This window comes from Parambassis ranga, chromosome 13 (genome assembly GCF_900634625.1).
Source record: "Parambassis ranga chromosome 13, fParRan2.1, whole genome shotgun sequence".
In the NCBI taxonomy this organism is placed as follows: domain Eukaryota; kingdom Metazoa; phylum Chordata; class Actinopteri; family Ambassidae; genus Parambassis; species Parambassis ranga.
Window position 1 is genome coordinate 12,116,230 of NC_041033.1, and position 15,448 is coordinate 12,131,677.

Consider the following 15,448-nt stretch of genomic DNA (forward strand, 5'->3'; position numbering starts at 1 on the left):
ATTACCTCAGTGCTCTGTGACTTTTATACATGTTTCTGGCATTTTTCTTTTTCTTCTCCCTCCTCTTTGTCTGTTTTCATCCCTCCTCCATCCCTCTCTGCTCACAGCTCTCCGCTCTGTGTTTCTCAATCAAGTTCTCGTCTTTCTTATAATTTGAAGTCTCACTCTTGAGAGAAAGAATGTACCTCAAAATAAAGTCTCAGATTAGCTTTCCAGTTAATGGGCTTTAAAATTAGAATAGGGCTTTGGGGCCTTGTATAATGCAGCAGACTGAAAATCTGCTTCTGCTTCTCTTGCACTGCCAGTATTTTAGATATTAAACAACACCATGTTGTTGTTGATATTAATGGTAAATGTGGTAAATTAAATACATTTCCTGATCCTTGGATGCCATGTACTTTACCTAACACTAGCTTGTTTGACTGGTACAATTTATTTCTTTGCTGAAAGGTTAATTCTTGTGTCACCGGAAATTTAAATAGGACAGGAAGGCTGCTGCCGAGGATGTGGTCAAATGCTGACACGGGTAAGAGGGGAGTAAAGCAGGTTGCAACTTGTAGCTTGTTATGGCATCAGGAAACATGCACAGTTGATGCATGTCTTTCTCTGGAGGACAGTGCTTATGCCCCGGACTCATCTGTGATTTAAAGAGCAGGGTAAAAATGGAGACATCTGTTTGGATGTATTTCTGTTGGTCCAACACTGCAGCCCATCAAATATTCACCACGAGAAGTTTGTTTTGTCGTGGGTGATGAGTCAGTCAACAGTAGATTTACGTCACAGTCAGGGTTCAGGGGGAGGACACAAACTGGTTTGCCACACAAAACAGATGTTGATGTTTGAAAAATTTGAAGCCAATAGTTTTCTTTTGTATTTGTTGTGGCGAATTATTGGAGCATTGCTCCAGTTCCCTTGAATTACAGTAATCTGCGTAAAGCTTCGGCACCATCGGTGTTTGTTGTGATGTAAAAGGTTGTGGCTGTGCCATGGCAACAGGGCATGAGGGTCTGAGAGAGGAGGGGGAAGAGAACAAGGAGGGCGAGGACAGTGTGAGACCTGCATAGCAGTCTCTCACAATGTTAAATTACATTAGGGGCACTCCTCAAGTTGATTTGCATGTACAGCAATGCATGAGGAATTAGATCCTAAATATGGAGCCTTATTGGTTGAAGACAACAAATTACATCTGAAGATAAAAACACTGAATCAAGAGGCAGCACTAAGGCCCAGTCCTGAATTATTCTGCTGAATCTGATTATGCAGATGATCTGGAGAAAATAAAATATTCATAACCACCACGCTTATAGATAATAGAAGCACAACCCACTAACAAAAAAAAAACAACACATTCATAGGGGGTTGAAACAGCAAACTAGTTGTGTTAAAATGACACTGACTTACGTGTGTTTGTAAAGGGTTTTGTACAGACCAGCAGCGTAAAGGTACTTATCATTTTGTCTTGGCTCACAGAATCCTGAATGAAACCTCCGCCTTGATTCATAGAAGAATCTGTGGGCCGCTTTATTTTAAAACAAAACCAATAATGCCTTTGACCTGTCTTAGTAAAACAAAATCTGTTGTCTGATTTACTTCTGCATGCTGACTGTACATTCTCGGCCACAGTAAAGATGCATAAATGTCAGCACAATCTAAGCCAGGAGACTTCATTTATTACTGTAAGTGTGCAGAATGCATCCTCCAGGCTATACGTCTTCATTTCAGCTCAGTACTTTTCCTTTTCTGTCAGCACTCCTGGGGGAAGACTTGTGCAAAGCTTACTGTTTGATTATGGACCGAGAGTGTGTGTGGGTGTACATTGTACATTGGTGGATTGTCTTCTCATTTCTTCTTTTTCTCGATGGCTCCTTGGTAAATGTGAAGTCCTGATTACACTGTTGACTGAAGACTCTACTGAGTGATGAAGGCCTCTGTTGTCTCCACCAGCTATTTCTTCTACATAGTAACTCTCTATGTGCCTTTGTCAGCAGTAACCTTGTAGATGAGGGTCAGGGTCTTCAAACACAGCATGGTGGTCTGTTTTGAGTCAACCTTTGTGACATTTACCAGAGGCAATAACCAATCCAACCAAGTCAGTCCAAACCTTATCTAATGTTTCTTTTATCTGCTCCTAAAGTTTAAGTTCCAGGTCTATTGATCTGTTTCCACTCATCAATGCAAAATGAATTATTGTCATTCACATGCTTCTTACATGTCTCTTTCGACCTTTGGGTAATTATTGACTGTGAACAGAGAACAGAGACTGGATCTGGATTATTTCAGCACAGTCTCCTTCAAATGGAAGACACACATTTGCATAAAAATGTCTTTAGTACAAAGGTCAGTGTTAAAAACTGAAATCTCAAGTGAATGCCACAACAAATCATGTTTCATTTTTCTATCCTTTATATAGAAGTGTCTATTTAACCTTAAATCACATGTTTTACTACCAAATAAAGGAAGTTTAGACAAATGATTGAGCAATTGGGCAAAAAATAAACAATACTGTGTATACACATTAAAGTGATATGTGGCTGTTTTAAAGAGGGATCTGATCTCTGAACGCATTGTGTTTATGAGAACATTTAGTAGCTGGATGTACTTTCACTTTCTACCTCTGCTAGTATATAAGTCACATGCTGTAAATTTTGTTATCACAGTCCGAAAGTGATCCTCTGTATGGACTTTTGCATGGGACAACCAAAACAAGTCTGACAATGCTAACTGAAAGGAGGCTGTGTGAGGTCACTGCGCACAGTTTTTGTAGACAACCATGTATCCAGAGAGCTTAAGAGACAGACTCAGGGCCAAAGTAGGATACAAGTACATTTGTGAAATTTGCAGATGGTGTAAATCCACCTTTATACAGTGTGTCAATAACCATATCAAAATATGTGATTAAATGTTTTGAACACCAGAAAAATATCAAGAATAATATCAGCTATTGTCCATCACTTTGAATCATGATGTTTCTTCATGCTAGATGGTGATGTAGGACTGAGTAAATAAAAAGAGTATTTTCATGCAGGCTGTGAAGGACTCTGGATAAGTGTTACCCACATAACCTTTCTAGGAATTGCCAAGTTACAGACTTGTAATTAAAGTTAATGATTAAACTGTTTTAGGCACCACAACACTGCTCTTCTTAGAGTGCGCAGTGGGACGTTGATCTTCACTGTGGCCACAACAAAACTTATCACAAGTCTGAATATGCCAATGCTTTTATCAGTGATAAACATCTTTTATAAATTACACTTTAACTTTAAAAGGACAGATCACCTTCAAATCAAATATTCTGCAATATGCTGCAGAGATTACTGTCTTCTGTCTAATATAATTGAACTTAAAAATAATGATGTGGTGGATCTAGGTGGATAAATAACACTGCAGAACACAATAAATGTGAGATCATTAAATTTTGATGCTGAACTGTCCATTTTCAACAGTACCAGCTCGGTGCGTCCTTGTCGTGTTGCTCCAAGCTTCCAGATACTCTCACTTGTTTCTGTGTCTTCATGTAACCTGCTGAGCAATTCAGCAGATGGTGCAAATGGCACAAAGATGGATGAGACTCATAGTGCCCGAAACGTAATGTACAAATATTAAATTTCTCTCTCTATGTAGTATAGCAGCTGCCAGCTTCTCCTCTCTGGCATCTGAAGGGTCTCTGACGTGATACCTTCCAGGCACTGGTTTGTCTCATTTGTATCTGATCTCTGCCTGCTGACTTGGCACCTGCCATTTCAACATTTGTTTTCATTTTCCAGAGGCTGATCCATCAGAGTGCTGCAGCTTGAAATTTGGAACAAATACACAATGATCCACTGTCCTGTCACTTTCTGTTTGGGTTTGTTTCCTCTTGCCTGGACACACTATGTGTCCACAGCAGCATCAATTTATGTTCAGGACGCAGCACTTTGTTATGCTGCCAAAGAGCTAAATGAGTGTTCAAAACAACATGTTCCACAAAAAAACAGATGGCAAACCTGCTGGTTTCCATGAAATCTATCATCACAAGCACCAAACTGTTTGTCTCCAATTAACATGTACACTGAATGGAGGTTTGAATAATGTAATAAAAGGGGCTCACTGGAAGAAAGAAAAGCTAATGCTAAGAGGGGGAAAAGTAAATTTTCAAACACATTGACCTTTACAGAGAGGACAAGAAGATGGAGATACTGATCCAAAATGATGACTGTTCCATTTAAACTGCTATTTTTATCTTTTTAAATTGTACAAGGAGAAGGGAAAAGTAGCAGAGAGGTTTTTAAACTTGAATCATACTTGATGTCTGCATCAGAAGGTCATAAGAACTCTGCCCTACATTCGCCCGAGTGCTTCCACTAAAAGTTACAAAACTGCAACACTGAGGTTGTTGCCTATTATAACAGAAACCAGCTCAACAGGTTACTTTACATGTTCCCAAATAGCCTGTGGTGGGTTACAGATCTAACTTAATTCATTCCATGAGTTCAATGTCAGGGTGTGCACTTGTTGCCAAACTCATTTAAGATGGAATTCAGGCACATTTTGATAGCAGTAACCAGGCGCGGTGGTCCACACTGTGTCTCCAGGAGGATGTATCTCCTTTCATTTTCCCTGCAGGAAAGGAAACTTAAAAAACTGTCAGGGGTGTAGGCTACCTGCTTGCACTGTGTTGCTGGAAGCTATCGAATCTACACAGGCTAATAAGAGCATCACACAGAGTACCTGCTCACTCGGAGGGGGGCTGGACATGAGGGGAGGCGTTTCCAGTATAGCTGCGCATCGCTCACACTCAGGCATATCTGGCGCTGGCTGCTGCTGAGTGGATAACGGAGTCCTGCTGGTAACAGTTCATGAAAGGTAAAAGAAAAGGGAATGATTTGGTTCGTATTAAAGTATCCACAGAAAGGAAAGCGTGAAGTCTGCTTTGAAGTGAGCTGGAATGAGAGAAACGCTGCGTAACCGGGACTGCACGTCTACAATGACCAGGGACTGGTGCGCTTTGGCACCGGAGGAAAGCACCACGCTTCACTGACGAGCTGAGCACCAAAGCGGCAAAGTGTCAGACTCAGCATGTTTCTGTCAGCCAGCAGGCATGCTGTAACCGCATCAGAAGAGTAAGGTGTGGAACGTGTTCGCGTTGCTTTGCTCCCACTAACCGTGCCAATGCTGGAATGGCTCGTGGCTGTGTGCGTTGTGATCCTGGTGGTCTTAATCTGGCCAGGTTTCAAATATTTTGGTCCCGAGCGGCCGCCGGATGCTGTGCTTCAGGGACTGGAGATTTCACAGCAGGTCGCAAAAGACAAGACCAGGAGGTGGATCTCAGAACGAGAGGTGAACGACGATGCCCAGCCGGCCTGCGTGGGTGCAGAGACCGATGAGAAAGCACGCACCGTGGCATTGATATGCAAACCGTCCGCGCTGGCCAACTACCTCCTGAAACACTGCAGGACTTTCAGCGATTACTCTCCGTGTGTTGGCTGGACGTGGCGGGCCAGCGCCTTCCTCCAGAGCGCGTATGAGGCGTGGTGGCCGTACCAAAGCCCCGTTCAGTTCGTGCGGGACAACCTGCAGCTGAGCGATGAGGGGCTGGTGGCCCTGGACTGGGCAGTGCCATCCTACCAGAAGAGACGCAGGACTTCCAGCCACTCCACAAGTCCGGTTCTTCTCATCATCCCGAACTCTTTTGGGAAGATCACTAGAAATGTGTTAAAGGTAATGTGTGCGTTCTCGGGGTTACACATGATAATGTTTTACAGTGACAGTGTGGTAACGAAAATGTATATTTTTTAATGGAAAATCAACTCTCTCTGCAAAGAACGACAAAACTAAACACACACATAACACACGTTTAATCCCAAAGGCTTGAGTCCTTCATATCAGATTCACCACAAAGGTCAGGGCTTCCACTGCATACATCTTAAGTTGTGTCATGAACTTTGCAGCTTCTCTGCATCTGTACCACACAACTATGCACAGCAGTGCAGCCTTTTTTCCGAAGAAGTGAGCATTTTAATAGCATGTAAACAATATAAAAGCACATAGATAAAAACATGCACCAAGACCAAGATGTGGAAATGTTGTGGAGTGTAAAGTGCAGTCCCTTGGGCTTCAGCCATGGGAGCAAAAAAAATAAAAAAAAGGGGGGGGGGGGGTGAGCTGTAAAAAGAGCAGATGCAGAGGCAGCTCCAGTCTTTCAACTGCTCTTTCAATACACTGATTGAGGTAATTGAGTGAGGGATTACAAAGCAGCACTTGACTTGTGAAGCCTGGGGAAGTGCAGTGCTGCTCCACATGAATGCCTGCTGGCTCGTTCACCATTCAGGGCACCTGGCATCATGCTTTTCATTTCATACAGTTTGGTCTGTGGGCAGATCCGTCACAGGCTCACTGTCAGACCCACATTAGAAATAAGAAATGTCTTTGACATTAAACTGGAAGGAATAAGATCCTACTTGGCTGATCTAAAGACAAAGAAGAAAGTATTATATTGCACTATACAAAGTGACTTTGTGTTTTGTCAAGAGGGAAAAAAAGCAGAATAATGAAGAGATGATAAGTTGTCAGACAGATCTGTGCCTCCAGCTCCTATCATCAGACTGGAGTATTTGTGATGCTGTCAGCCGGGTTATGCTCGGGAGGGCTGGAAGCTGAGGCACCACAAGGGATATACACCAATTAAGATTGCTTCTGTCACTGGTGAGACTCACTGTGCATGAAGCAGTCACAGTGTGAGTGTGCGCAGGAAAGACTGAGATAAAACAAGGTCGTTTTTGGACGAGCATATCTGCATCTGTGCCACATAGAAGAAACAGAAAGTGAAATGTAGACTTCTTTTTGAGTCTGTGGGTTTCTCTCTAACACAGCCTATTTTAGGATTCTATGAATTTATTTATGAATGAGCCATCTCCTCTTAAATTATTCATGTTTTTTTACATTCAGTTTTGCTCTTTTGTTTCACTCTTTCTGGCTCTAATTCATTTACACATAACTGATGGTTGTCATATATGTTAACTGTTTTAAATGGCTTCATATTGAAGTCAGAGTATACCATCATTAATTGATTCAATTTTTTAAAGTAGTCCACACTGTGTTTCAGTTTCAATTGCTTTCCAATATACTGTTCTTTTTGTATTTTTTGAGGCAGTAACACAGCTAAAGTCCAATATACAGGTGTGTTGACAGATATGTAGCAAGACATTTTTACAGAACATAAAAATGTCTTGGTACATATCTGTCAACACATCTACACATATAGGGATATTCACTGTATCTGTCTGAAATAGAGTGCCTTCTCTGTTTGGCCCAAGAATTAGTCCTGGCTCAGCTGAGCAGTAGTTTTATATCTCAGGCTGTGAGGAGAGTTAATTTTACCTTATCTGTTGGCAAGAAAGCAACAGGGAGCCAACAACAAACCCAGTATGTAATGCATTTTTATCCTTAAGAGGTAACAAATGGGCAGCTTTGACATAATGATGATGTGTAAAGACATGTTCAGTGTTAGAGCTGTATTTTGAAAAGCCATAAATATCAAAGCAGATATCCAGCTGTTACCTCTGTCTCACTTCATGCGTTATGATAAACTCCCGACACATTTTCCAGACAGGTCAGATACATTTTAACCATAATTTAAAGACAAAAGTGAGTTCACTATTTGTCCAGCATGCTTTTAGCAGCTGTTTTTTTTAACATTCCATGTAATATAATGTGGTCTTTATGTGTAATTTACCTTTCAACACTTAAATAATTGTTTTTCAGATCATTCCTTTCTCTGCCTGACTGCTAATGGAGCAACTTTTGAACTTACAAATTCTTCTTGGGATGGAAAAGTCAGCTGTAAAACTGGGAATTGTTTATTTTTTCTATTTTTTTTTAACCATTAACCGTTTAGTATATATCATTAAAGGAATGTAATAGCAGCAGGAACAACTTCAAGTCTTATGTTTCTTCACTAATGGGACATTATATCTGAGTTTTCCACTACCACACAGTGTTTTTCAAATGTTACAGTTTGGTGTTGACAGACTGTGGTCTAACATTTCACACAGAGTAAAGATTAAACAAAGACTGTCACTTATTTGTTAGTGTTGACTTATGAATGGTGAGAATGAATCAGTGGCTTATCCTTCTTGGAAATGAAAATGTAGCTCTCAGATTCCAGTATGGTTGATGTCTATTGCTCTGCATCCTTTAAACGCCAAAGTTTCACTTGGCCTACACAGGAGTTCCTATATTCACTCTCATGATGTGCAGCTCCTGTTGCCTAGCAACTTGAGAGCTGCACCAAAAACAGTTTTTGTGGTCATTGAAGTTTCTTTTGCGGAGTCATATTATCCTAAAAGAATCCTACTGGCACATAATATAACTTTATAACAAAATGTGGGGGGAACCTGTTGCTTATCTGTCAAAATGAGAGAGCTTTGTCTCATCAGTGTGAGGCAATCATCCTTCAAATGCAGCCTTTGGAAGATGTACACCCTGAGTTAAAATAACATCACCAGTGTAATAACAGATCCTGTTTTACCTTAAGGCCAGAAAGCAACATAATAAGTTTTTACCACGGGTGCAAAACAAAAAACTTATGTGTAGCAATTGGTTTGAAGACCCTGTGGAGCAGGAGCTTTGAAGATGGATGGATTTCAACTGTAGACTTGTATTCAATTATTCACAGCTATTCTCCACTTTCCAAGAAGCGATGCTTAACACTTTGAAATTGAGCCAGAAGAATTATCTGTATGGGAAAAGTCCATCATTTTCCTTCCTCTGCATGAAGGGTAGAAGAAGACAGCACAGATTTTCTAGCACTGAAGTTTGTGTGCTGCAATCTAAAGAGCTGATGAAGAAGCCCTTGCTTTGTTTAGACAGCTATATTTAGGATTTATGCAAATGGTTGGCTGGAAAGCTGCCAACCAATTAACTGTATGAGGATGGCAGCCAAAGGATTTATTACATAATGAATACAGTAACTTTTTTGACTAGATTTTATTATTGTTTAGAGTGCCAGCGATTTTGTTGTTGCTCAGTTCATTAACAGGACACTTTAGTGGCTACCAGAGACACATGTAAAGTACCGTAGCACATTTAAACATTAAAACATTGACTCACTTCACTCTTAAAAGAGCAACAGGCCTGTTTGAGAGCGTTCAGCCGAGCTATTGACCTGAATAGAGGACAGCACTTTGTAGTGAGATGCTTTGTTGCCACTAAAAGGATTTTAATCAAATAACATCTTTAGTTGGACTTGATTTGTGGCAACACCTATCGATGGAGCTGTGTTAACTAGTCCACCCCCATATTCACATTATTGAATATTGGAATATGGGTGGACTTCAGACGTCTTTTAGTATTAATGTCTTCGTTGTCCTGGGACTGAGGGTGTTGGACCAGTGTGTGCTCAGTCCCTGCTAAAGGAATTTATCACTGAGCTGACAGTTTATCAGCTCAGGCAGAAGGCTTGTGTTGTTGTTTTTACCTTTTCTGCAGTGAAACTGACATCTATAAAAAAAAAAAATCACACTGTCAACTGAATGTATTGCTAAAGATTGCAGAGTGCTTTATTTTTTACATAAAATCTCCCCATGGAACTGATCAGGAGCTGTGCTGCCTCATCACTCGCTGTGCTTGTAGGTGAATGTCACAGTCTGGGATATTGTGTAACTGGATTAATCCCTCAGCTGGCAGGCATAAGCAGGACAAAACCATTTCACACTCACTTCACCTAATTTAATCCCAGCTGCAAGAATTGTGGTTCAGCCCCGCCTCTCAGCGGAGGGATTCTTTTTCTGGAGTGATTTTTGGTCATATCCTCCCTCTCACATGCTCACTGTGAATCACAGTAGAATCTAAACATTGTGTAGTACTTTGAGAAAAGTTTAATGAATGATGCTTCCTGTCATTGTTGTCATGAGTCTGGAGAAGTGAATTCTCTAGACAACCAGAAAGTGGTAAAAAAGCTTTTTTTGCTCTCTCTCTTTCAGCTGGCAAATATTTAACATAGTGATTCACTGGTCTTCGTGGTTTCCATTGAGATCCCTGCAGATTTAAAGCCAAATGTAACTCATTTCAGCTCTGACAGAAAAATTAAGGCCAATATCGCCTCATGTGTTGAGATGAAGCCCCGTGTGAAACTGGAGGTTTAAAAAGAAGACAAATCTTCTCCTGTGTTTCCAGACACTGCGATTGGGTAATTTATTCTAATGGTGATGTACCCATCCTGGACCAGGGCGCTCATTTTCATTCCTCTCTCTCTGCACAGAGAGCTTTGCAAATGTCCTTTGTAAAATTTACTTGTCATTTCTGTTCTCCTTTGAGTCACAACTTTTTCAGCGGCATTTTCTATAACAGTGTAGATTGAATTTGTTCGCTCAAATATTTAGACAAATACAAATGGAGAAAAGTGGTTTTCTGTAGAGCACATTGAAACACCAGCTCAGCCAGGTGCATGAAAAAGCTTTAACGGCCAGATGAGATGATGGCAAACTGTGTGTGATTCAGCCTTATTTAAAAAGATGAAAGAGCTCTTTGCTGACTTGGAGTGTGTTTTCTGTTGAAAGACACATATTTACTGTTACCTGTGTATATGTAAGACAGAAAGAAGTATTTAGTTTCATACTGCAGTATTACACACTAAGACAGGGAAGAGTTAATGCCTCAGTTTTACTGTGTTCCCTCCATTCCCCAACAAATGGTTATTTCTTTTTCCATACAATAAAAAGTTAGTAGTACCATGCATGTTCAGGTGTTACAGCTGTGAAGACATTTAGTGGAACAAAATGGAAACTGTGTTCTAAAAGGAGGCATTGTTTCATTTTGTGGCACTACAACCCAAAGCCTGGGCTGTTCAGAGGGACAATAACGCAGCTCACACGCGTCTGGACATGTGTCAGACACTTTTTATTTATTTAAATCTGCCTCTTCTCTTTACAGTTGTGTGAAATGGCGCTGGCGCATGGATACCTTCCAGCTGTTTTTAACCGCCGCAGCCACAACGGCACCCCACTCACCACCCCTAAACTGCAGCAGTTCGGTGACCCTGCAGATTTGCGCGAGGCCGTGCGCTACATTCGTCACCGCCAGCCTGCAGGGAGACTGTACGCAGTGAGCGAAAGCTCCGGGTCGGGCCTTCTCCTGTCTTACCTGGGGGAGTGCGGCTCTTCGAGCTACGTGACGGCAGCGGTCTGCCTGTCGCCTGTGTTCCGCTGCCAGAGTTGGTTTGAGAGCGGTTTGTGCTGGCCTCTGCAGTGGGTGCTGGTGCTCTACCAGAAGATCTGTCTCAGCAGGTAATAAGGAATGAGGAATGAGGGACACCTGGTTACATGATCTGTCTGACTTCTCCTTGCTTCTAGGAACAATGACAAAACTACAGAAGCAACATAGAATTTCCCCTTTGAATGTAAATTACAAACCTGCAAAGACTTTAAAAATAGGTTTTTAAAACATCGATACACAGGATCACAAACCATTTGTTGGAAAAAGACACAGGCGATTAAGGGAACCATCAAGTTACTGTAGCAACAGCTGGTCACCTCAATATGTCAAGATATTGATTCTTAGAGTCATCGTGACCCAGGTGATGTTTCTCAAATCAAGGCCACTGAATGATATGAGAGTCATGCAGCTCTTCAAAATTGATTTCCTGTTTTTCACTTATTGTCTGTGCCTGTGTGTGTGATGTTGTGTGCCTAGGTACAGGACAGCACTGGGGGAGATCATGCAGACAGATGCCCTGTTTTCCAGCTGTTCCTTGCGTGGCCTAGAGGAGGCGCTCTTCTGTCAGACTCGACATGTTGGCCCTGCACCTGTAGGGGGCAGCAGTAGTAATCCTTCAGGTGCCTGGGATGCTTATTGGGAACGCAATGAACCATTAAGAGATGTGGATGAGGTGGCTATTCCTGTGCTGAGCGTGTGTGCTCAGGATGACCCTGTCCGCGGAGACACCCAGTCCACCATACCCTTGGAGCTCTTTGAGACAAACCCACATTTTTTTCTCCTCCTAACTGACCGTGGAGGTCACTGCGGTTTCTCCACCCAGTCCGAGGGAAGAGCCGTTGGTGCATTGGGTCCAGGCGACTCTGTGGTTGCACCACACAGCGGGATGGAGAGACACGGGACCAACTGGAGCCACAGAGCTTTGCTGGAATTCTTCAGGGCGACCACAGACTTCTTTAATGCAGAGGAGAGAGTGAAGCAGCTTGCTGCCAGGAGGAGGGGACTGGGCGGAGGTGCAGGAGGGAGGGCGTTTCGCCATCGTAGCGTCAGTACATGTAAACGTGTGCCAGCGTGTTCCCATAATATCCACGCCATTTACAACTGGCAGAGGTCCTATACACGATGAGCCAGTTTAATGGAAGTTAAAGGTACCCTGTGGAGCTTCCTGGTGTGTTGTTTACATTCTGCGTCTCTCACCAAAACACACTGCCATTATCCTGGAGGTTTAACAAAGATGGTGACAATCCTGTATTGTTTACATACTTGTTTACTGGCAAGTGAGCTGGTAACCAGTGTAATGTACTGTAGTGAAATGTATTTCACTGCATAACAAATACAGTATGTCATTTGTAATGTGTCCTGTTTAAGTGTTGCAAATACTTCAAAAATCATCTTACATTAACACTGTAAATGAATGTGGCCACATTATGAACAGGACAAAACAGAGACCCACTCACAGCACCGCCGAAACCTCCACAGGGTATCATTAACCGCTCACACCGATGCTTTCTGGTATAGATGGATGTTGGCAGTGATGGACTCAAACTGTTCACTGCTGCTGTGCCACTCAGCTAAAAAGTGTTGTGATAACCAGAACTAGAAAAGTGTTGTGAAGTACCAAGATGTCAGTGATACTTTTAACTCAGTGTGTGTGTGTGTTATGCTCACACGCTTGATGTGAGCAATAAACCACTCTTGACAGGCCACAAGCTTGCATGCAGTTATGTTTAACTGCTAAAAGTTGACACTCTCGCTCTGGGTGTCTATATATTTTTCTACGGACAGATTTAAGTCCCTTCGATGCCAGCTGCTGCAGGTTTCTGTCAGTTTATGAACACACATAAAGAACATTTACTGGTTTGATTCACCAGTCTCACATTTTACACACTTTGCTACATTTGTAACCACCTTTGCTATGTTTGCTACCGGCTGCACTGTCAATGGACACTTGTTGTACCTTACTGTTAAAGTTGTATTTATCGAGGATGGGTTTTGTGTATAAAAAAAAAAACATCTTCTGTATTAACACATGCGCTGTGATACCCGGCTCATGTGGTCGCTACCCAGTCAGCTTTGAGAGGAAAGTCTGTGTCATGTGGTCGGGATGTTTTAATGAACTTGGGGCTGGCTGGAAGCATTTTGTGAGTTTTTATGCCATCATTAAAACTCCTGCTAGAAATGTGGAGAAATTTAGAGTTTTTGTGACTTGAACGTTGTTATTTTGAATCATTCCTGTGCATTAAGAAAATAAATTATATAAATTCTGATACAAATTAATAGTTTTTTTTTCTCTGTTTTCGGTGCTCAGGAAAGAGCTGCAGGGACACACAACTGCCAGCTGTTATTTTATAATGCATCATGCATGTTAAATGTTTTATATGATTGATACAATATACACCTTAAAGGAGCCCTGACACCACTACCCTTACAAGCAGATTTCTCATTAATACCAACATGTTGCGTAATGTATCCTGTCCTATACTGCAGATCTCTCTCAAGTTGTGATCTTGTCAAACCCTTTCTCAGTCAGGGCTCACAGACGCTCCCGATTATAGCACAGTCCCCACAGCCATTTCATGCTGTGAGTGTGTGTGTGTCTATGTGAGAGACATTCACTGCAGTGTACATCCACCCACTGAGCCTTATCCACTCAGACAGCTGGAACACAGCAGTGTACACACAGACACACACAAAATGTGTGCCAGCAGACACATTGTCAACATGCATCCTCTCCATCACACACCCAAAACACACAGACACACACACAAGCTGTCACCTACAGGATATTCCCATACATGCTCATTATCTGCGTGAGGATACACACGTACACACACACACCTATCACTGCACAGAGATTCTCTCAGGTAAACAACAGCCTTATTAATACAGATATTGCTTCGACGCATGCAACCTGACACCAAGCTAGATAAACAGACAGAAGTCAACATGCTTTCCAAAGCTATTTCATTTCCTATTCATGCTGTAAGGACCCAGCAGGCAGGATAATAACACTGTTCTGTTAACGATCGAGTGATCATCAGTATCGCAGCTGCACAGATTCTCAGTCCTGGGGTCAAACCAGCATTATTAATCTGTTTAATTATTGATTTTCTACCACAGAAATCTCAAATAAGGTAGAGAATATTTGAATGATTAATAAATATATATTAAAAAATTTTCTTTGTCATTTATATATTTTAACATCAAACATTTTTTTGTGGAAATTTGTCAGAAAACACAACAAACCTCTGAATTAAAGATGAAGCTGTGTCTATTTCTGGAAAATAATCTATCCTGCACATGCATGAAATAACATAATTGAACAGAGTCTGTGAAAAAAAAAAACAATTGTGTTATTATTGTTGTTGACATTAAGCCTTGTAACTTATAAGTAAAAGTAGATGCTGTTTCCCCACAATAAATGCTGTCGTTGGTCTCCAGAAAATTAAGCCATTTAAACTGAATTGCCCTTTTCCTACTTTGCTTATTCAATTTAGACTCAATAGTTCACCTCAGTGATCGGGGATGGATTTAATTAAAATGATTGATCTTTAATTAACAAAGAACCTGACGTTCCCACCTCTGTGATTATACTGAATCACAGGTTCTCTAAATGGAGGCACATGTGATGTTAGTGATTTAGGAGGTGGAACAGTGAAGTATCTTCTAACACACACACGCGATTTTCATGCAGTGACAATGAGTGTTCAATGCAAATATTGGCAAATAATATGGCTTTTTAACCTTCTGCCTAGAACCTCTACAGGAACCTTTTTAAAAGATTCTTCTGTTAGCTGCTGTGGTTTTCACAGAAAAATAGCAGGGATGCCTGAGATTTTGTTTCACTGTGTCACTCTAGAGATATTTTAGCTGAAGGCATTACGTTATCAGTGTCTATGGGCCAAGAACAGTAAATGTGATCGAGGGAGCAACCAGCAGGCCAACAGAAATAGGAAACAGATGTTGAAGTTTGGGTCAGTGACGCTCTGATTGTTCTTGGCTTTGCTGTAATAAACATGTGAGAAATGAGTGCGTTATGGTGTCTCTTTGCTGGCTGTGCTTCTCTGTAAGTATCCAGAGGAGTTACACTGTACACAGGCTGCAGTGTTTATAGTGGGGGGAGGACTTGTCTCCAGGGTGTTTATGCGTGTGTACAACTTAAATAAAACACCAGAGATAGTGATGGTGGACACAGCAGAATGACAGATATGAGGTTCTTCTTCTTGGTCAGTTTTATGTTTGTTTCATTTTACACAGT

The 15,448-nt window shown here is 41.5% G+C and overlaps 1 protein-coding gene across 1 annotated transcript; it reads left to right on the plus strand.

Annotated features, from left to right (window-relative positions):
• Positions 1–4,636: 4,636 nt before the first annotated feature.
• On the plus strand, positions 4,637–13,463 carry abhd15a (abhydrolase domain containing 15a). The gene is made up of 3 exons (XM_028419612.1): positions 4,637–5,697; positions 10,909–11,261; positions 11,668–13,463. Exons 1-3 carry the CDS (start codon positions 5,149–5,151, stop codon positions 12,314–12,316), a joined length of 1,551 nt encoding a protein of 516 aa, XP_028275413.1. The 5' UTR covers positions 4,637–5,148; the 3' UTR covers positions 12,317–13,463.
• Positions 13,464–15,448: the final 1,985 nt, after the last annotated feature.

Bases quoted from the DNA above. Each gene is read 5' to 3' on its own strand.
- abhd15a (XM_028419612.1), top strand. From the start codon at position 5,149: ATGCTGGAATGGCTCGTGGCTGTGTGCGTTGTGATCCTGGTGGTCTTA. The intron at 5,698-10,908 runs GTAATGTGTGCG...TTCTCTTTACAG, and splicing joins TCACTAGAAATGTGTTAAAG to TTGTGTGAAATGGCGCTGGC. The intron at 11,262-11,667 runs GTAATAAGGAAT...TTGTGTGCCTAG, and splicing joins CAGAAGATCTGTCTCAGCAG to GTACAGGACAGCACTGGGGG.